Raw genomic sequence first — 22,703 nt, forward strand, 5'->3', positions numbered from 1 at the left:
TTGCTTCCTGGATCCAATGTCCCTGTCTAACCCACCCTCCACAATCGGCGATCCCTCCCTCCCTCCCCTCCATCCCCAGGCCTCTGATCGTCTTTCTGTCCCCCAATGCTCCTCTGACCCCCATTCGATCCCTCCCTCCTCATCTCTGCAGCTGAGTGCCTCAGGCCTTCCTACCCGAAGCCAGCCAGCCTCTCCTTTGGCTTGCTGCAGGATTTAAAATGTATATCAGGCCCTGCTGTTAAATTCGGCAGCACCTGTGGGAAACTCATTCTCCCGGGTTTCCCGACCACTTCTGAACCACCCCACTCCCAATCCGCCAAAGGATTAAAATTCAGACCTGGAGATTTATCTCTCACATCTAAGTTTTAATTACATCCTTAGTCCCTGAGCTCCTAGTGCCCCAGAACAGAAGTATAGCTAAAGAATGTAGAAGAGGAATAACTGAAGGAAATAGCAGTGAAGGAAAGTAACATGAACCACAGCACAGAACAATAGAAGCAGAAAAGAAATGCAAGGAGAAGCAAAAGTCTAAAGAAGCAACCTTGGGTTGAATGAATGAATGTTTTTAAAAACTTGCATGAGTTATGATACATAAAGAAAAGCAAGGAAGAGTTGCGTTATTCATAGATACTTCTTGATGCATTAGCATTAATATAGAGGAAACAAACCGAGGCAAAATGTGACCTATAGGAAATGTTTGATTAAGGAATGTCAGACTTTCTTCATTTCACTCAGCCTAATTTGGTCAAATCGGGTCCTGAAGCAACCAAACTTCAGCTCTCCATTCTTGAGCAGAGTATAGACTTTATTATATGTGACATCTCCATTCAAAGTTATGATTTAAGGCTGTCTGATTTATTTTAGGGCTTTGTTTTTGATGACGAAAAGCAACTTCCAGCCCCCAAAGTTGAAGGACAAGATAAAATGGTAGGAAGCATTTGGATGTTTGTTTGTCTTTTTAAACCTATTCAATTTGCAAATTGAATAATTACAAAATGTTTTCTCTTCAGGTCAACTAATTTTAATCACTTTGTAAAACTGGCACTTACAAAAAATCCCAAAAAAAGACCTACTGCCGAGAAGTTATTGCAGGCAAGTATAGTGTGTTTTGTGATATTGCTATATATGTGTATTAACATCAAAATAATTCCCTTATACTTTTGAATTATTTTTCAGAACCCATTTGTGGCACAATCTTTAAGTCGTACACTTGCTATTGAATTGCTTGATAAGTTGAACAACCCAGATCATTCCAGTTACCATGACTTTGATGATGATGATCCGGAGGTAAAATATATTTTTTTGCCATTTTTATTTTGTAATCTCATAATCTAAATTTCCTTAGCAGCCTTGGGACTAATTCTCTTAAGCAACACTGTTACATTAAAAAAAAATACAAGAAAATAATATGTCCTTTTAAGCAATTGTTCCTATTTGTTTGGTGAACACTGATGCTAATTTGCATGGTTGCCTCAAAATAAATGCTGACATTTTGTGTAAAATTGTGCCTCTAAGAATCTTAAAAAAAATCTAAGAATATCCCAATTAAAAGGTAGATGCATTGCAAATGCTGAACGGTGAAAGTATTTCAACTTTGATGTAATAAACTGTCAATTCATCATGAGTTCCAAATCTGTGTGCACTGTTATTTTATGTTGCCTTGATTAATTATTTTAAGTGCATTAATTAATCTAACGACAATTAATGTTCTAATAAGTGGAAAACTGTCACATTGAGGGTGCTGGGGGCTCATGTCATGTTTCAGCATGTTCTCCCCTTCACTTCCCCTCTTGAGATGAAATAAATTGGAGCATGTCTGATAGTAAGTTGTGCACAGTCCATTTGATGGTTTCAGCTACCTTTCTTCATCCTATACTTTGTCTTTTTTCCTTGGAATGATTTTAGTTGTGATACGATAACCATGCTGTGCACCGATTTATATACTTGTGAATAATTTTATGTACATCACCATAGTTCTTAAACTAAATGCAAATAAAATGTTGTTTTAAAGTGCTCATTGGGTACACTGATAATGAGGAATGTATTTATAAATTAGCAGCCCCATTCTGGACTCTCCCAGTTTTAATTTTAGAATTGGTGCTAAGTGTTCATCAACATGTCCATTGGCTAGTGTGTGTGTATGGATATATATATATATATATTTATATATATATAAATTATGCATCAACTGTAGTGAGCGGTAAAAACAAAGTGGAATTTTTAACTGACAAATTATAAAACATGGTGTGTAATTGCGCGAGTAATGAATGCAAAACCAACCTATCATTGCTAAGACTGTGAGCGGCCACTTGGTGCAAAGGTATAAAAAAAACAAGGAAATCATAATGTCAAAAGTATTAGAGCATAATTTCTGACTGCCTAATCTTGTTTGAAGAAAATTGTTTTTTTCTATTCATTTAATTGAAAAAGGTTCATGACACCTGTGATGAATGTCCAGGGATACAGAAAACTATATTACAAAAATAAACCAATTAAAACACAAGTAGTAAACAGAAACTGCGCAGTAGGTACAAATTTAAACTAGTACTTCATATCCACCTACTGACTAATGGACAGGTAGAACATACAGCTTGAAACAGAATCTCACCATCGGTGGCCCCTTTAAAGGCAAAGGATAGCAATTTTTTGTGTGTTGTCCCATTCGTTTCTTTTTTGTTTGAACTGTGATTGCTGTGATTGCATCACTGGGGATACTGGTGATACAGGCAGTGTGAAGGAACTGAGTTAATGGTAGTGAGATAGTTATACATTTAGGAGTGACTGTATGAAATGATGTGCTAATTTAGTTTCCCTAGCACTGTTGGCCTCTTAAGTCTTTTAAGCCAGTCTTCTCATCTACTATGTCAAGTGTGTGCCATTTAAAGAAAAATATTCAAATCAACTGACATGTTCAGATCTTAATTAAAGGGATGTAAATGGTGAAATTCCTTCAAAATTTGGCCACAGAATATAAGACATGGAGGAAACTACTGCAACAAATGAATAGAAACATAGAAAACAGGAGCAGTAGTTGGCCATTCGGCCCTTCGAGCCTGCACCGCCATTCAATATGATCATGGCTGATCCTCTATCTCAACACCATATTCTCGCTTTCTCCCCATATTCCTTGATGCCTTTTGAGTCTAGAAATCTATCTCCTTCTTAAATATATTCAGTGACTTGGCCTCCACAGTCTTCTGTGGCAGAGAATTCCATAGGTTCACCACCCTCTGAGTGAAGAAATTTCTCCTCATCTCAGTCCTAAATTTCCTACCCCGTATCATGAGATTGTGACCCCTTGTTCTAGACTTCCCAGCCAGGGGAAACATCCTCCCCGCATTCAGTATGTCCAGCCCCTTCAAAATGTTTTGTTTTCATGAGATCCCCTCTCATTCATCTAAACTCTTGTGAATACAGGCCTAGTCGACCCAATCTCTCCTCATAAGACAGGAATCAGTCTGGTGAACCTTCGCTACACTCCCTCTATGGCAAGTATATCCTTCAGTAAGGAGACCAAAACTGCACACAATACTCCAGGTGTGGTCTCACCAAGGCCCTGTATAACTGCAGTGAGACATCCTTGCTCTTGAGCTCAAATCCTCTTGCAATGAAGGCCAACATATACCATTTGCCTTCCTAACTGCTTGCTGCACCTGCATGTTTGCTTCAATGACTGGTGTTCAAGGACACCCAAGTCCCTTTGTACATCGACATTTCCCAAACTATCGCAATTTAAATAATAATTTGTCTTCATGTATGTTAGATGCAGGAAAAATGTTCCCGATGTTGGGGAAGTCCAGAACCAGGGGTCACAGTCTTAAGGATAAGGGATAAGCCATTTAGGACCGAGATGAAGAGAAACTTCTTCACTCAGAGAATTGTGAACCTGTGGAATTCTCTACCACAAAGTTGTTGAGGCCAGTTTGTTAGATATATTCAAAAGGAAGTTAGATGTGGCCCTTACGGCTAAAGGGATCAAGGGGTATGGAGAGAAAGCAGGAATGGGGTACTGAAGTTACATGATCAACCATGATCATATTGAATGGTGGGTGCAGGCTTGAAGGGCCGAATGGCCTACTCCTGCACATATTTTCTATGTTTTTCCTACCAAAGTAGATAACTTCACATTTATCCACGTTATACTGCATCTGCCATGTGTTTGCCCACTCACTCAACCTATCTAAATCGCCTTGCAGCGTCTTTGCATTCTTCTCACAACTCGCAATCCCACCTATATAAATATTGTGAATGGCTGAGGCCCAAGCACTGATCCGTGTGGTACCCCACTAGTCACTGCCCGCCACCCCAAAAAAGACCCGTTTATTCCTACTCTGTTTCCTGTCAGTTAACCAATTTTAAATCCATGCCAGTATATTACCCCCAATCCTATGTGCTTTAATTTTGCACACTAACCTCTAATGTGGGACTTTATCAAAGGCCTTCTGAAAATCCAAATACACTACATCCACAGGTTCTCCCTTATCTATTCTATCAGTTACATCCTCAAAAAAAACTCCAGTAGGTTTGTCGGATACGATTCTCCTTTCATAAATCCATATTGACTTTGTCTAATCCCGTTGATATTATCTAAGTGTCCTGTTATCACATCCTTTATAATAGACTCTCGCATTTTCCCTACTACTGATAGGCTAACCGGTCTGTAGTTCCCTGTTTTTGCTCTCCCTCCTTTTTTAAATAGTGAGGTTACATTTGCCACCCTCCAATCTGCAGGAATTGTTCCATAATCTATAGAATTTTGGAAGATGACAACCAATGCATCTACTATTTCCATGGTTACCTCTTTTAGTACTCTGGGATGCAAATCATCAGACCCTGGGGATTTATCGGCCTTCAGTCCCATTAGCTTCTCGAGCACTATTTTCGTACTAATAATCATTTTCTTTAATTCTTGTTGCTCACTAGATCCTTGGTTCCCTAGCATTTCTGGGACGTTATTTGTGTCCTCTTCCGTGAAGACAGAACCAAAGTATTTATTTAATTGTTTGTTTCCCCCCATACAAATTCTCCTGTTTCTGTCTTTAAAGGACATACATTTGTCTTCACTAATCTTTTTCTTTTTACATACTTGTAGAAACTTTTGCAGTGGTTTTTATGTTCCTTGCAAGTTTACTCTCATACACTCTTTTTCCCCTCTTAATCAATCTCTTGGTCCTTTTTTTGCTGAATTCTAAACTGCTCCCAATCCTCAGACTTGCTACTTTTTCTGGCAACTTTGTATGACTCCTCTTTGGATCTAATGCTATCCTTAATTTTTTTTGTTAGCCAATGAAGGAAGAATGCTGCTTGTAGAATTTAGTAATTAAACAGAATTGTTTTTTTCCCCAGTATAATCTACAGATCTATTTTTGCAATGTTGCTTAAAATTGGGATTGGAGATTATAACAATGCACAAGGCACTTGAAGGACCCCGAAAGAATTTTGATCATTTAAAATGTTAATTATGAGTAAAAAAAAATGAATGGATGCTTTGATTCAAATGTGATAACCAGGTGGTACAGGAGATTGGATGTGCAGTGAAACCTTATAACAAATCTAAGACCAAAAATGGATACCTGAATCTAAAATCTAATCAGTAGCTGCTGTGAACAGTGGTGCTACAGGTATTGTCTTTTGAGGTATGTTAGGAGGTTCGGGGTCCTTTTGGTATATTTATTTAGAGATCAGTAACACTTTCACTAAATTCTCTACAGGAAAATCATCAGAGTGACCCAAGTGGAATTGGAAGCTGTAAGACAACTAAAACAAACAGCATCTTTATTTCAGCTCCGATTTTGCTGCAAATGAAATTGGTTCAATTGCAAAAATATTGCATGTCCAGAAACTGCTATACTGCAGCCATATTTGGTGTTTGAGACTGGTGGGCATGTTTTTAAAAAGCCACAGAAGCAAGTAAGCATAACAGTTCCAGAATCCAACAATGGTGCAGCAGATTTGTGTTTTAAAAGGGAGGTGATGCTTTGCACTTTTGCATACTTGGGTCAAAAATTAATGACAGCAGCTGTTACCGTAGCCAAGTGGTTAGTGTGGAAACTCTTTTAAAATGGTAGAACATATAAGACAGATCCTACTATATCTGCTAAAAACAGAAACCAAGTACCCGTTCAATTCAATCCAGGAAAAGACCCCCTGGAGGCAGTATCTGGATCTACATGTCCGGCCTTGCTATACTGAAAGCCTAGCTTTAGGAAGATCCATATCAATCACAATGACATTTGCAGTTTACATAAAATTATGTAAAATATACAGCACAGAAACAGGCCATTTGGCCCAACCAGTCCATACTGTCTTTATGCTCCACTTGAGTCCCTCCCATCCATGATCATCTAAATCTATCAGCATAATCCCCTATTCCCTTCTCCCTTATATGCTTATCTCGTCTCTCTTTAAATGCTTTTATATTATTCGCTTCAACTACTCCCTGTAGTATTGTTCCACATTCTCACCACTCTCTGGGTAAAGAAGTTTCTTCTGAATTCCCTTTGATTTCTTGGTGACTATCTTGTATTGATGGCCTCTAGTTTTGCTCTTCCGTACAAGTGGAAACACGCTCACTGGCTGCAATTTCGCCAACAGTGGCGAGACCGGTGCGGCCGGCATTAGTGGCCTGTGGGGAACGTGCTCCTGACTCCATCTTGTCCGCTCAGCACAATTTTCCCTTAATGGGGCTTGTTAAACCCGCCCTGTGAGGTTCCCGGCCAATTAACAGGAAGCGGGTCTGATGGCATCATCTGATGACACGTCACCAGCTGGTTTCCTTAAAGGGACCATGGCCAACACTTTTTTAACTTGTTCTGTCAGTGTTCTGCAGCATTGAGGTGCTGCAAACACTGACCAGCACTGCACGAAGGCTGCATCCTGGCTCTCCCATAACTCCGTCCAGATGCTTATGGAGGGAGTGCCAGCACGCAGGGATGTTCTCTTCCCTTCCAATGGATGGAAGAGACGCCCCAGGACACCAATGCAGCCTGGTTGCACATTGCACAGGAGGGCACAAGCAGGGGTGTCATCAGAAGGACCTGACTGCGGTGATGCAAATCTTTCAATGATCTCAGTAGATCGCTAAACGTTATTGCAAAGCCACACTCTACCTCATCCTGCTGTGCCACTCATCACATCCCCATCACTCTGCATTTCCCTACCCTACTCCTGCACATCCTTACTTGCATCAACTGACCTTCACCTCCACCCATCACTCTCTCTAACCACATTACCACTTTTCCAACTCAGTAGCCACCACTCACCACCATCCTTGTCCTATTATACCAACTAATAACACACAAGGGTAGGCACGTGAGTGTTTTAGCCAATGTTCATGTGGAGTTTCTGCTAATGTGTTGTCAAACATTGAAATCTTTATTTTGAACACTGTTCTTGGACAGATTTGTGTGCACCTTTGGAAGTGACTTAGTGAGTTGTAGTGAATGGTCAGACATAAGGGTACTCTGCACAATGATGAGTGTTAAAGGAATGGCTTGGGCATTGCAGGGATGCTTTTTGTGATGCTGGTGTGGGGTGGTGCCAACTGGTGCAAAGCTTCAAATGAAGTAAATGTGGCCATGGTGAGTGAGGCCAGCCTGGCCTCCCGGGCAGCAATGTGGTCAGGTGCTGATGCCCTGTGTCCTGTGCAGCACCAGGTGTTTGCGGAGAACGTTGGTGTTGGCGATGCTGGTGTGTTTAGTGATGGTGTTGGGGCTGATCGTGGTGGGATTCTGAGGACTAAGGTTAGATTTTTTTTTTTAAGGGCACAGATGCTGCTAGAATAGATGGCAGATGAGGTTGAGATGACCAGTGATCTGTCAGTGGTGAGAGGGGCTGCTCCAAGGAGGTAATAGTGAATAGAGAGTTCACTGCAAGCACTTCCAAACTGCATACAGCTCAAAAGTTTCTTTCAAATCTTGAAGGCTTCAGCTTCTGACATTGGAAAGTGTACAGCTGTGAAATGGTAACTTTTATACCGCTTCTGCAGCTATCAACTAGCCAAAGCAATGGAGAGTCACGAGAAAGATTTACAAGAATATTGCTGGACTGGAAAATTTTGGCTGAGAAAAGATTGGAGATGCTGGGTCTGTTTTTTCTTTGGAACAGAGGAGGCTTAGGGGAGATTTGATTGAGGTGTATAAAATTATGAGGGGCTGGATAGAGTGGATAGGAAGGACCTATTTCCCTTGGCAGAGGGGTCAACAACCAGGGGGCATAGATTTAAAGTAATTAGCAGGAGGTTTAGAGGAGATATGAGGAGAAATGTCTTCACCCATAGAGTGGTGGGGATCTGGAACTCACTGGCTGAAAGGGTGGTAGAGACAGGAACCCTCACCACATTTAAAAGATACTTGGATGTGCGCTTGTAACCTACAGGGCTACGGGCCAAGAGCTGAAAAGTGGGATTAGGCTGGATAGCTCTTGGTCGGTCGGCGTGGACACAATGGGCCGAAATGGCCTCCTTCCGTGCTGTTAACAACATTTTTTTTTAATTCTATGAACACAACGCACTTACCTGGTGTGAAACCTGAGGATCGGTAAACTCGTTGAAAACTTGGTAAAATGGTATGTGCCTGGGTAAAATCCTTTTAAATACCGTTTAAATGACCTCTTACGCATCTTAATTGCCTGGCCTGCCGCTGGGTCCGCAATCCGCAAGTAGACCCGACAGTTGAGAAACTGACCGAGGCGGGTTCAGAGCAGACTTCCGCCCCGCTGTCAATCAGGGCCAAACCCGCACTCGCAGGGCTGGGAAGATTCCGCCCACTATGTCTATCAAAACCTTTCATAATTTTAAAGACCTCTATTAGGTCACCCCTTATCCTTCGCAGAAACCCATCCTTTCCTGATGGATATAACATTGCAGTTCTGATATCATCTTAGTAAATCTTTTTTGCATGCTTCCAATGCCTCTCTATCCTTTTTATAATAAGGCAACCAGAACGGCACACAGTGCTCCCAAGTATGCTCTAACCAAGGTTTCATACAAATTTAGCATAACTTCTCCACTTTTCAGTTCTATCCCTCTAGAAATAAACCTGTGTGCTTGGTTTGCTTTTGTTATGGCCTTATTGAGCTGTGTTGCAACGTTTAGTGCTTTGTGTATTTGTAGTCCCAGATCCTTATGCCCCTCTTATTTTCTAAGTGATATGTGGCCTCCTTATTTTCCTCCTCAAAATGTAAAGCCTCACATTTATCTATGTTGAAATTCATTTGCTAATTCTATGTCCATTCTGCAAATTTATTAATGTCTTATAAGTATTGCAGTCCTTCTTAGTATTGACTTGCTCCCAATTTGGTGTCATCTGAAAATTTAGAAATTGCTTTTGATTCCAAAGTCTAATTTGTTGATGTAAATTGTGAACAGTGATTCCAGCACAGATCCTTGTGGGACCCCACTTCCCACATTCTGCCACTCTGAATTGCTATCCTTTACCCCTACTCTCTGCTTTCTGTCTTGAAGCCAGCTAGCTATCCATTCTGCTACTTGTTCCCTGACTACGCGTTCTCTGACCTTATTCATTAGTCTATTATGTGGTACCTTATCGAAGGCATTTTGTAAATCTAGAAATATTACATCATCAACATTACCCGTGTCTATTCTCTCTCTTACCTTGACAAAGAATTGAATGAGGTTAGCCTTTCTGTTTTGAAATCCATGTTGACTATTCATTATTATATTTTGGGTTTCTGGATGTTTATCTATTTTCTTCTTTAGTAGGGAGTCCATTATTTTTCCTGCTACTGATAAGTTGACTAGTCTTTAGTTCCCTAAACATAAGAACATTTTCCATCTGTTTATAATGATTTGCCAATTTTGAGAGTTTAGTTCCATTAGAGTTCATTGTCTTTATTTTTGATCTCCATAAGATGGCTTGATTGGCCAGTCTGAGAGTTGTATCCACTAAATTTACAATTCCCTTAAGAAATGTAGCTTCTTTATGATCCCAACGAACGAGTGCAAGAGTCCCCAGTGATATTCAGTCTTACTGAGGTCGAAGATCTGCTCCACATTTTTCAGACTAACTGTTAAGGGGATTATTTCAACTGTGGGGAAGATAGTGGAAAACATTTCAGTAATGGAAAAGCATTGTTTTTGTGAGGAGTGACAGCTGGTTTAGAAAATAAATCAGACCACTGGTGACTTTGAGGATTTTACATAATGACAAGGTAATGGCAGAAGAATTGAATGGGTACTTGGTTTCTGTTTTTAACAGATGTAGTAGGATCTGCCTCTTGCATAGCAGATAAGACTGAAACTCAAAGGTTGCCGACACATCTAGTGGGAAATAGTTCAAGTTAAATTAAAAGGGATCATTGAAAAAGCAGGTCCATATTTAAGTTACCGCAGGATGCTGCGGTTGTATACGATTCCCTGATGAATATTTTCAATGGTTCACTGAGAGCAGGGGTAATGCCAGGTGCTTGGAGGAAGGAATGTGCAGTGTTGACCAAGCAGAAGTGAAAGAGATCCATGGATGGGACAAAACCTGACTGACCGATCCATGCTCTCATGAACCTCTGTTTTCAAGTCCCATGTTGTGCAAATAATGACCATGGCTTTGATGTCCATAAAGAGTAAACAGTTTTGCCATTTGAAGATTGTGAACTAGTGCTTCCTGCACAAACTGCTGCCATCTTTATGTAATAAATTGCTCTTTTTCAACAGCTGAACTTTTCAAAACAAAAAACCCGTTGACATTTTGCTTCAGGGCCAAGACAGTTCAGTTGTACGGTTAAAGGAATATCTCAATTTCATGGATGGTTAAATTCCTCTGTCTTCTCACCACTTAAAATTTTTTCACAGAATCTGAACACAGGAGTTACCAGTAAAGCTAGTTAATGTTGTGGTGGCCGAGGATTCTCCGACCCATTGGAACTGAATGTTAACAGGTCCATAGTACAGGTTGAAACCTCCCTTATCCGGAACTCTTGCGACCTGGCCTGTTCTGGATAAGGGATTTTTCCTGTCGAGGGGCGGTCACGTTAAATTGGATGGTACAGGTATTGAGCAAGGGGATATCGGGGCTGGCTGACTTGGGGATGGGAGTGTGACAAAGAAATCATGGGGGGTGGATTGCGGGGTCAGGCCAGCGATTGCGGGAGTCGGCGGCGAGGAAGGACTTCAGTTTGTTCATGTCGGAGTTCTTGCGCATGTGCCCCCCGGTGGCCGGGAATGGTTCTGGACGCGGGGTGTTTCCGGATAAGGGAGGTTCAATCTGTAATACCATGCAGCTGATACATAGAAACATAGAAAATAGGTGCAGGAGTAGGCCATTCAGCCCTTCTAGCCTGCACCGCCATTCAATGAGTTCATGGCTGAACATGCAACTTCAGTACCCCCTTCCTGCTTTCTCGTCATACCCCTTGATCCCCCTAGTAGTAAGGACTTCATCTAACTCCCTTTTGAATATATTTAGTGAATTGGCCTCAACTACTTTCTGTGGTAGAGAATTCCACAGGCTCTCACCACTCTCTGGGCGAAGAAGTTTCTCCTCATCTCGGTCTTAAATGGCTTACCCCTTATCCTTAGACTGTGACCCCTGGTTCTGGACTTCCCCAACATTGGGAACATTCTTCCTGCATCTAACCTGTCTAAACCTGTCAGAATTTTAAACGTTTCTGAGGTCCCCTCTCATTCTTCTGAACTCCAGTGAATACAAGCCCAGTTGATCCAGTCTTTCTTGATATGTCAGTCCCACCATCCCAGCAATCAGTCTGGTGAACCTTCGCTGAACTCCCTCAATAGCAAGAATGTCCTTCCTCAAGTTAGGAGACCAAAACTGTACACAATACTCCAGGTGTGGCCTCACCAAGGCCCTGTACAACTGTAGCAACACCTCCATGCCCCTGTACTCTAATACCTTTGTCACAGGCGGAGGGTGCGCATTCATAAAACTACATCCATGTGTTCTTCGTAAAATTCTGAGTTTCATTTGTCTTGGGAGATAACAGGGCAGAAAAGTTTAGCACTGCTTCATTTTGAAGGACAAACTTAGCATATGTGCAGAGTAGAACCAAGAGCATTTATGAATTTAGGCAGTGAATTCAGTGTCACCCATCACTTAACAGCATTTCGTGAGTTGGAATATTAAATGTTTCTTCGCTGGTCTGGAATCAGCAAGCAAAATTTAAAAAGCTCATTCTACTCGTGATGTCCATTGCCAAGGGCAAGTGTACAAAAGCTGTCTGACATGAATTGCATTCAGCTGCATGGGGTAAATGAGACAACTTTTATAAGGCATCATTGTTTTCACTGAGCAGTTCAAAGATGACAAGTCTTCTGATGCTGCAGTGCACCAAGCTGGCCGTGATATTAAATCAGGTCAATTTCCACCGCCATTTTCTTTTCTTTTTTACGCAGCGAGTGGTTAGGATCTGGAGTGCACTGCCTGAAAGGGTGGTGGAGGCAAACTTAATCGTGGCTTTCAAAAGGGAATTAGATATGTATCTGAAGGGAAAAAAAATTGCAGGGCAACAGGGAAAGGGCAGTGGAGGAGTGGGACTAGCTGACGTGCTCTTGTAGAGAGCCAGCATGGCTCTCGATGGGCTGAATGGCTGTCTCCTGTGCTGTAACCATTCTATAATTCTATTTTGGCTGGATTAATTTGTATGGGGAGGTTTGGCAAATAAGTGAATATTTTAATTACTTGCCTTGGGTATGGTTGTCTTCAGTCTTGTAGTTCAACCTGCATATACGGTGTCTTCCCTAAGCGCCGACCCTTTCTGATATGATGCAACTTGAAGTTTTGTGTTTTTAAACTTCCTCAGTCTCTTTGCACAGACATCTTGCATAAAAAGCTGAGATGTTCCAGAAGTAGACCTATGTTTTCAATATAGAAGTGTTTATGCAAGAATAACACTTGCCCAAAATAGTTCCAAAAGTGCTACACTTTTTAAAGGGACCATTTTCCACTTTTCCTGTATTTTTGACAATTTGTTTATTTTTTGCAGTCAAAGAATTAGAAAGCTATAAGCACAGTAGGTAATTAAGGTCCACATTAGTATACAGGCTTGGGATCCAGAACATGCTGAAATGCTCCTGGAACCTGAGTAAATTGAAATATTGTAGTACCTGTTTATATTCTCCAGAGGAGCTTAGTAATTTGCTCACTGAGCACTTCTAATGCCAGACGACCAATACTACAACATTACACGAGGAGGGTAAATGACAAATTGACTGAACTGGAAAATGGAATCTTGGGTTAATATTGCCACTGTGTTCCACCTCATGGACGATGCGGAACCTTTGTGTAATAACCCTTTATGTATACACGGGGTATGAGTCATGACTAGTGAAGTAACTGACATTCAGTACAGTGAGTGTTGGAAGTCTTCACAGCTGAAGAGTCTGGTTTCCCCTCCACTCTTCTTTTGATCTGATCCAGGCATAGCTGTAATTTGATTACATGAGAATGTGTTAAATTATAGAAAATTAGAAACACAGTGGAATATTCTGTTTGAATGTATTTTACTCTTGTGTACCAATTCATTGATATAAATGATTTGAATACTGCTCTGTGACATGCAGGATATTGAAACTTAAAAGTAGTCTCCTCAAATCTACAGTTAAGATAAATTAAAACTTTTATTAAATAGTTCCTTTTTGGCTCTGTATTTTTATAAACTTCCATTCATCACGTTGTGAGTTTCTTTAATTTTGCCCATGTTTGATCCAGATATTGAGATGCATCTTGGCCAGGGATACAGGTACATCAATTCTTGGCTTCAGTGGCAGTTTGGCTCAGTGGTTAACACTTGACTCTGAATCAGAACGTTGTGGGTTCAAGCCCCAGCACAGGACTTGCGCACATAACGTCGGCTGCCACATCAGTGCTATACTGAGGGAATGCTGCATTGTTGAGTGCCATCTTTTGAAGGAGGCATAAACCTGAGCCCATGTCTGCCTGTGCATCCGAGAGGGCGCTGAGCACCTCGAGTCTCAGCACCGAGAGCATGCAGAAATCAAGCGCAGAGAGTGGAAAGAGTGTGCGGCAAACCAGTCCCACCCACCCCTTCCCTCAACGATTGTCTGTCCTACCTGTGACAGAGTCTGTAGCTCTCGTATTGGACTGTTCAGCCACCAAAGAACTCACTTCAAAGTCTTCCTTGATTCCGAGGGACTACCTATGATGAGGATGATGATGATGATGTTTAGGCAGATATAAAGGATCCCATGATACTTTTTTTTTAAAAGGACAGAGAGTTCTCATGGTGTCCAAACCCACCAATGCTTCGAAAAACAACTTCACTTTTCATTTATTTGTTGTTTGTGGGACCTCACTATGTGGTAATTGGCTATCGTGTTTGGTGACAGAACAACATTTCAAAAGGAACTCAATGTGGTTTTGGCAACTTAGGCAACTGTAATGCGAGTTGTTTTTGTGATGGATAGCTTTGCAAGATCAGGAATTACAGTCCACGATGTGCTGCATTTTTTGATTCCTCCAGAGCAACAGTGGCATCAAGTAGAAGCTTGAAACATTGCTGAGGGACAAATTGAGAAGAGTGGCTCTGAAATGGGGAGTAAAGGGAAGAGTGCCAGCGTGAACTGGAGGGAGGGTGTGAAATTGTGCCAGTGTGATTGGAGTGGGAGAAGGAAGAGAAGACAAGTGAACTGGGGTGCAGGGGTTTAATAAACAATTTAGCAACAGAGATTATCAATACACATCACAATAGCCTTGCAAAAAATTAGGCAAAATCCCTGCAGTTCTGCCACAATTTTCCAATGGTACTGCTTAGAAGTTTTGTGTGTCTTATATATTTCTTTACTCAGTTTAACAATTGAGATGCAAGTTTAAGTCCTCTGCTATGGATCTGTGGAAATATATGCATGAGTGAGCAGCTGGCCCCTACAGAGAATGCATTCATTTCCTGAGTGTCTCAGCAGCTCACTGATTCTAAATTCAGCACTTGAGCCAAGTATATCATTTAGTTATTTACGGAGCAGGACTATTCTGTTAATATCAGCATCATTCCATTACAAAGACCGCCCTAAGTGGAGGAGGTGCATCCAGGAGGGCGCTGAGCACCTCGAGTCTCATCACCAAGAGCATGCAGAAATCAAGCGCAGGCAGCGGAAAAAGCGTGTGGCAAACCAGTCCCACCCACCCTTTCCTCCAACTACTGTCTGTCCCACCTGTGACAGGAACTGTAATTCCTGTATGGGACTGTTCAGCCACCTAAGAACTCATTTTAAGAGTGGAAGCAAGTCTTCTTCGATTCCGAGGGACTGCCTATGATGATGATGATCATTCCCTCAGTGTCTGGAGGAGTTGGTGATGTGTGACACTGTTTCATCTTCTTAAAGCTGAAATCTTTAGCTCGAATTGGTTCTCAAAGGGAAAGATACTCCACACAATTTTGTTTTTAAAATTTGAAGTCGGTGAGCCTTTTATGATCTAATATATTTTCTCTCCTTTTTTTGGGTCCCTCAATTATCCCAGAATAAGTAGACAGGGATACAAAAGCAAAATACTGCGGATGCTGGAAATCTGAAATTAAAAACAGAAGATGCTGGAAATAGCAGGGTCAGGCAGCATCTGTGAAGAGAGAAACAGTTAACATTTCAGGTCGATCACTCTTCGTCAGAACTGGAAAAAGTTAGAGATGGAACAGATTTTTAAGAAGTGTAGGGGAAGGGAGGAAATAACAAAAGGGAAGGTCTTAAACAGGGTGAAAGGCAGGAGAAGTTAAAAGACAAAAGGGATGATGGTGCAAGGAAAAAGGAGATGGTAATGGAGCAAGTTAATAAAACAAAAGATGAGTCTAGATGAGGTGTAAATAGGAATGGCAGAAGCATCAACAGCTGCCATATAAAAAAAGAAATAGGGGTAGAGGTTACGGTCTGAAATTGTTGAACTCGATGTTGAGTCCAGAAGGCTGTAAAGTGGCTAATCAGAAGATGAGGTGCTGTTCCTCGAGCTTGCATTGGAACAGTGTAGGAGGCTGAGTACGGAGAGATCAGAGTGGGAATGGCGTGGAGAATTGAAGTGACAGGCGACTGGAAGCTTGGTCACGTTTACAGACTGAACGTAGATGTTCTGCAAAGCGGTCACCAAATCTGTGTTTGGTCTCCCCAGTGTAGAGGAGACCTCATCGTGTGCAGCGAATACAGTATACTAAATTGTAAGAAGTATAAGTAAATCGCTGTTTCACCTGGAAGGAGTGTTTGGGGCCCTGAACAGTAGGAAGGGAGGAGGTAAAAGGGTAGGTGATTCATCTCCTGCGCTTACACAGGAAGGTGATGTGGGAAGGGAAAGGGGTGTTAGGGGTGATTGAAGAGTGAACCCAGGTGTCGCAGAGGGAGCGGTCCCTTCGGAATGCTGAAAGGGGTGGGGAAGATGTGTTTGATGGTGAATCACGCTGGAGATGGCAGAGGATGATCCGTTGAATTTAGCGGCCGGTGGAGTGAAAAGTGTTATGCCCAAGGTCCACATACACGCTTTCCAGCAGGAGTTGCTAGGTTGTGATTAGGGGCAAATTAATTTTCTTGCCCACTGCGTCTGTCGTCTAGGGTACTGAGATCAACTAGATCAGGACTGATTGTGGATCGAACCTGTGTCTTTCTGATCTGTAAATCTCAGTACGGTGGATTTACTCAATGTACCACTGCAGGTGCTGTGTAATCAAAAATTTTAACCATGTGCAGTTTTCTGATGGCATTGAGTTGTGTTACCAGCTGGGTTGGCTTATGTACGCTTTAGGTCCTAAACATTTCTGCATGAGATATTTCAAGCACCAGATTATAATATATTTATATATACTATTTAAACCTGCCTGTGTATTTTTATTCATGGTGAAGGTGGGTAAGAATCCATCGTTAAAAGAATGAAAGGCATCTACTTTCTAATTCAAGGTAAATGTATACCCCCCCCCCCCCCTCCGTTTCTTTTGCCAAGGTCTACCTACTGCACCCTCGTCCTTGTTTCTTCTGCCAGGGTTTACTTGCTACCTCCTCCTCTTCCTCTTTCTTTTGCCAGGATCTGCCTACCGAGCCCACCCCCTCATCATAATCAAACCACAGAACATAGCTTTTCACAAGAAAATGACTTAAGTGGCTGCTAATTATCAAAAAATCTTGCCATTTTGAATGTAGAGACTGATTTGCATCTTTATTCAGTGATGGCCTTTTTCAAATTCAGAGTAGGAGCTCTTGCTGTTTCCTTTTTCTTGCCCCACTGAACACATAGTAAATATTATCTCCAAACATGGGAATTCAAGTAAATCTGGAATTTAAGGTATGTACTGTTTGGAGCGTAACCCTCCCTGACTAACATTTCAGAACTGGCTTTCATATGTCAGATAGTTGGGAGACGGTTTTAAAAAAAATAAAAGTTTCAGTATTTATTTTGGCTGTACTCTTGTGCAGATAATTTGTCCCATTGGGTTCCTGGAGTGACCTTGACATCAACTAGCTCTCTACAAGTAGGGTTAAAACTTACTGCAGTTTTAAGCCAACTGTGTAGTGGCGAGACACGCTCTTATAAAATGCACAAGCTGAGGTCTTTAACTGCGACCCCATTGGTCTATGTGAACATGTGAATTTAATACTTGCTCAGTTTGCTGTTGCTATCTGGGGATGAAAATGAAGCAACCTGCATTGCAGAGGTTGAAAATATATAAACTTCAATCAGAAAATCTTAAAATCCCCGGTTTTAACCTAATGCACCCGTTGGGAGCGGGGCAGGCTTGAGTTTGACGCCTCGCTCGGTTTTGTGCTTCTTTGACTCCAGTGGAGTCGAAGATCAGGCATGGTGTAAATCAGGCGTCTGCCCAGATACCGCATGTTCTCACTGGGCGCTTTAGGTTAAAATCTGAGTAAATTTTGAAAACCAAATTTGGTTTATTATATATCTTTTTGTATTACTAGAGAAATATATCAAAATATTCTAGACATGCAATTCATATTGTTTACACATGTCCAGTAATAATAGTCTTTTAACATAGTCCTGTAAGATACTTGGGTCTGATTCAGTGTATTTGTTAAAATGCTTTGTGAATGTTGGTGCACTTGTAGATTTGTATGTGTGGTCAATATTTTATTGTATTTCAGTAATCTGAAACCTATTTAAATTGTGAACTGAATTACAATGGAATTTTCCACTCACATATATATATTTATTTTTGACATATATTTAATTTTATCTGCAGATGAATTCACATCCTCTTTTATTGTGATTTTCCTGTTTTTTCTGTTCCTCCCAACTCAGCTTAAATTTTTGGGGATCTTTTCTCCTGCTTCTCCTCTTGCACGTCGAGCCCCACGTTTTGCTGCTCGTCCTAAGGTACTTTGTTGATATCCAGCAAAGCATCCCATTAACCTCGGCTGTATATTTGCTTATTTGGATGATATTGCAGCTGGCCTATTGCTGCAGATATAGGGCCCAAGTTTCCACATGATTCTCGCCTGATTTTTAGGAGCAACTGGTGGAGAACAGACTATTTTAGAAATCGCAATTCTCCACATTTTTATTTCTGCAGTTCTAGTCAGGTAGAACAGTACTAGTTTAGAACAGAATTTTTTCTTCAAAAGGGGGCGTGTCCGGCCACTGACGCCTGATTTGAAAATGTACTCCAAACTAAAGTAGAATGGAGCCAGTGAAGATTTTTGTAGAACTGAAAAAACCTGTTCTACACATTAAAAAATCAGGCGCAGGTTACAAATTAGGCGTCCAGAACGAGGTGGGGGGGAGGGGGGGGAAGGGAACTCATTAAATTCGACAATAAATCCTTATTTATACTTCTACAAATAAATCCAACCTGAATAAACATTTATAAGCCAAGAAAAGATTAAATAAACCATCTTCCTACCTGTGTGAAAGTGCTTCAGCCAGGAAGAATTCTGCAGCCGTGAGAGAGAGAGAGAGAGAGAGAGAGAGAGAGAGAGAGAGAGAGAGAGAGAGAGAGAGAGAGAGAGAGGGCGGTCGGGGAACAGGAGCGCGGGTCGGGTCAGTCGGGGGTGGGGAGCAGGAGCTGGCCGTGGGAGGAGCCTCATTCACGCAGCTCCAGTGAGGCCATTCAGCCAGGGCTAGGGGCTGCGTGCTTCGGGCCCCTCCCACACAGTTCAGCGCCTGGAGCTACTGCACTTGCGTGCCGACTGTAGCGCGCGTGTGCAGAGGTCCCGGCACTGTTTTCAGCGCCGGGACCTGGCTCCGCCCCCCCGCAGCTCGTGCTGGCTGCGCCGAGGGCCACAGGACCTGTAAGTAGGTGGAGAATACCGAGGATTTTTTTAGGCGCGAAAAACGGGCGCCCAGCTCGGAGGGGCGCCCGTTTCTTTTCTTGTGGAAACTTGGGCCCATACAGCTGTCTTTAAAAAAAAAAAAAAATCATCCTTCTAATCAACTCATTTGATAATTTTTCCAGATTTTACAATGGATTTCTAAATATAATCATGCTTTTAACTGGCTCAATTGAAGCAAAAATCTCATCTGCAAAAGCTTGGCACTGACGGCGCTACTGCAAATTTAATACCTTGTTTAGAAAAAATGAGAAAATGCATACATTATCGCACCTTATTACAAACTTAAAATAATCCTGATCAGTAAATTCTTCATATCAAGGTTTAAGTTCTCACCAGGACTAGGAAATAAGTTTGTACTAAAGTTTGTAACTATGATATTCCACTGCATAACTGTTGAAATATGATAAATATGGCTAATTTTACAAGAACTGCTATGCTTTTATTATTATGCATAGGTTAGGATTTATGTGTAGAGGTTGGTGCACTGGAATGTTTATGCTTTGATCAGAATTATTTGGGTCAGGTATGTGTTTATCCAGATTTGACTTATAGAGTAAAAACCTGACAGTGGGTCCCTCAAGACTAATTCTTAGTTTCAAGGGTGGAAAAAAAAGTTTTGTTCTAATATGACGCCATCTAGTTAGAGATCCGTGTGATACCTTAATCGTTGGACTTAAATGATATGCAGCAAAGTATTAGGAGCAGGACAGTTTATAGTTACCTTAAATAGTGCTATATTTTATCCTTTTACTTCACCTTTCTGAAGGCAGTAAATTGAAACCTTATTCTAAGATAAAATAGCCATCTTATGTTCTTTAAAAATGAAGAAAACATGTTGGGGAATCTACTTTCTGCACTTGCCAGCCCAGTAAAAATTGTCTGTAATGTAGTTGATCTTAACTGTGATATTTGAGGTTGCAATAAATTAGTTATTGCGTGGGAAATATTACCACGCTCAGTATTTGATTTTTATTAGAATTGATCTTAAGTGAGATCCACTGTGTAATTTCTAGAAAAAACAAAAATCTAAATTTTTAAATATTTCAATATAACTTTTAAAATCAGATTTTTACCATTAATTCCAAAATGGCTACATACAGCTTTTTTTCCATCCATCCCAACCAATTCCACACAGATTGCTTTGAATTTAGGAAAATGACTTATGTTTGTTTTTTTGTTTATGGTCATGATCAGCTGGAAGTTGGTGCAGTTGTGGTGGGATAAGGTGAGCAGTATTGGGTTTCTCTTGTCCTTCTACCTCTCTCCTTTCCTGGCCAAATAGAATACCCTTATTCGCTGCAGTGCTACAGCTGATGGTATTGGCTATGATTTGATGAAATTGATATATCTGAGCAAGTAGATGTGAGTGATGTGCAGCCTCAAGATTTGGGCCTGCAACTCACCAGTTGGGATACTTGGATTTGTGTATCACTTATACTACCAAGCTACGTATACTCCAAGCACATCTGTCTGCACAAAACAACACACTGCATTAATGTGGATCTAAACAGTACAGCTTTGGTCAAAACTGCGTTTTGTCACCATAACTGTACCACTTGTCCACCTTGCATAGATCAGCTCAGACTAAGAGCTTCAATTATGGTCAGTTTCTAAGATGGAGTCTTCTGGCATTCTGCTTTTATTTCTAAGTTTTCATCATCATCCTCCGCCTATCTAAATTGGAGAAAATTTAAAAAAATCAGTACCCATGGTTATTTTGACCAGCTGTATAATAATTTATACTCCCAAATGCTCAAATGGTTTATCCACTCCAGGGCACTTCTGATACCCAGGAGGAAAATGATGATTGTGTAATATAAATTGAAATTAGATGTGATTCAAATCTAAATCAGGGAAGCTGTGGCATTGTCTAAGCTTCAGGGCTTCTAAATGAGATGAAATTACGCCTTGGATGCTCACAAAAGATTAAATGTTATAAATTGATTTTGTGTAAAACCTCTAGTAATCTTTAATGCTTCAGGTAACATGACACTCATTTATTAATATCAGAGTAAAGTATACAAGACTATTGCAAATGGGACAAATATGCCTGAAAAATTAAAATTTATAAACTGGTTAATTTGCTGAAAGGAATGCAATTGGTGCATTAATTCCAGAAGTCTTTGGAAAGCTAAATATTTTAAATTTTTTTCCAACAGTGTCACATAGGTTATATGAGATGAGTTCCCAAGTGCTGTTCTACCAAAATAATTGCTTTTTTAATAGCTTTAAAGAATTTGCTGTTCTATATATTGAACCTTGCTGCTTCTGGAGACGTCGTCTCCGCATGAATGATGCGGTCAGCTAGAAATGAATTGTATGCTTAACAAAGCTAACTTGGTGAATAGTATAAAGATTCATCTGCATTAGTTTGTAATGGGTGGATGTCAAAGAGGGGAAGTTCAAACATTTGTGACATGAAATGAATCAATCTAATTCTGTGTCAACTTGGATGAATTTGTAATGCTGAGTGCTAGTTTGTACAGATACGTATTATAGCTCACTAACTATAACTCGCCATTTTCTTTGACATGTGCCTTGCTGGTAGTTCAGAGCTGCTGCTTTTTTTGTACCTCAACGTTTGTTTGCATTGCTTAGTAAATAGTTACTATTTGCTTGGAAACTTGGGATGTCTGTTTTTCTCTCTTCAAATGTAATTTAGAGTGTATAGCTGCTGTGCATGAATTCCACACACCAAAATTACATTTTCTGTATCGGTGTACAGTATGTGTATTTAAGCTTCCCACTGCCAATATGGAAGGAGTGGATTGATGTGGATCAATCAGCAGGCAAATCCAGTTTTGAACTGGTTTTTTAAAAAAATCATGTATGTTCAGTAAGTTTTAAAGTGCCAGTTTAAATTGATATTTTTTCAATGTGACTTTTTTTTTGGATCTGTACTGGCAATGTTTGCTGCTTGCATTTTGAGAGAATCATTCTATGACTCGGTGGTTTCCCATTATTTTTACTTGCTTGATAAACTGTTGACCCTTTGACAAAAACCTGGTTAATACAGATGGCTAAAATGGTTTCCAATAGATGATTGTGCATACACTTAGTGATGTCAGTCACATTCAGCAATCATGTATCTGAGCTACTACGAATGGAAATCAATAGCAAATTATTTGGTGTGAAACCTGTTAGCAGTTTGCATGGTGTAGTCATAAGAACATAAGAAATAGGAGCAGGAGTAGGCCATTTGGCCCCTCGAGCCTGCTCCGCCATTCAATAAGATCATGGCTGATCTGATCATGGACTCGGCTCCACTTCCCTGCCTGCTCCCCATAACCCTTTACTCCCTCATCGCTCAAAAATCTATCTATCTCCGCCTTAAATATATTCAATGACCTAGCCTCCACAGCTCTTTGGGGCAGAGAATTCCATAGAAGAAATTTCTCCTCATCTCCGTTTTAAATGGGCGGCCTCTTATTCTATCACTATGTCCCCTAGTTTTAGTTTC

General features: G+C 40.9%; 1 protein-coding gene across 6 annotated transcripts in view; it reads left to right on the forward strand.

The window, feature by feature from the left end:
- Positions 1-22,703, forward strand: part of map4k3a (mitogen-activated protein kinase kinase kinase kinase 3a) — a 275,867-nt gene that overhangs the window by 133,286 nt on the left and 119,878 nt on the right. For 4 of the 6 annotated variants that reach the window (XM_070890095.1, XM_070890098.1, XM_070890096.1 and 1 more), the window contains exons 10-13: positions 865-927; positions 1,011-1,092; positions 1,177-1,287; positions 18,213-18,287. In XM_070890095.1, the coding sequence (XP_070746196.1) occupies positions 865-927; positions 1,011-1,092; positions 1,177-1,287; positions 18,213-18,287 (331 nt within the window). The remainder of the gene's footprint in view (positions 1-864; positions 928-1,010; positions 1,093-1,176; positions 1,288-18,212; positions 18,288-22,703) is intronic. The other 2 variants (XM_070890097.1, XM_070890099.1) reach the window with 1 other exon arrangement.

This window comes from Pristiophorus japonicus, chromosome 9 (genome assembly GCF_044704955.1).
Source record: "Pristiophorus japonicus isolate sPriJap1 chromosome 9, sPriJap1.hap1, whole genome shotgun sequence".
Classification (NCBI taxonomy): domain Eukaryota; kingdom Metazoa; phylum Chordata; class Chondrichthyes; family Pristiophoridae; genus Pristiophorus; species Pristiophorus japonicus.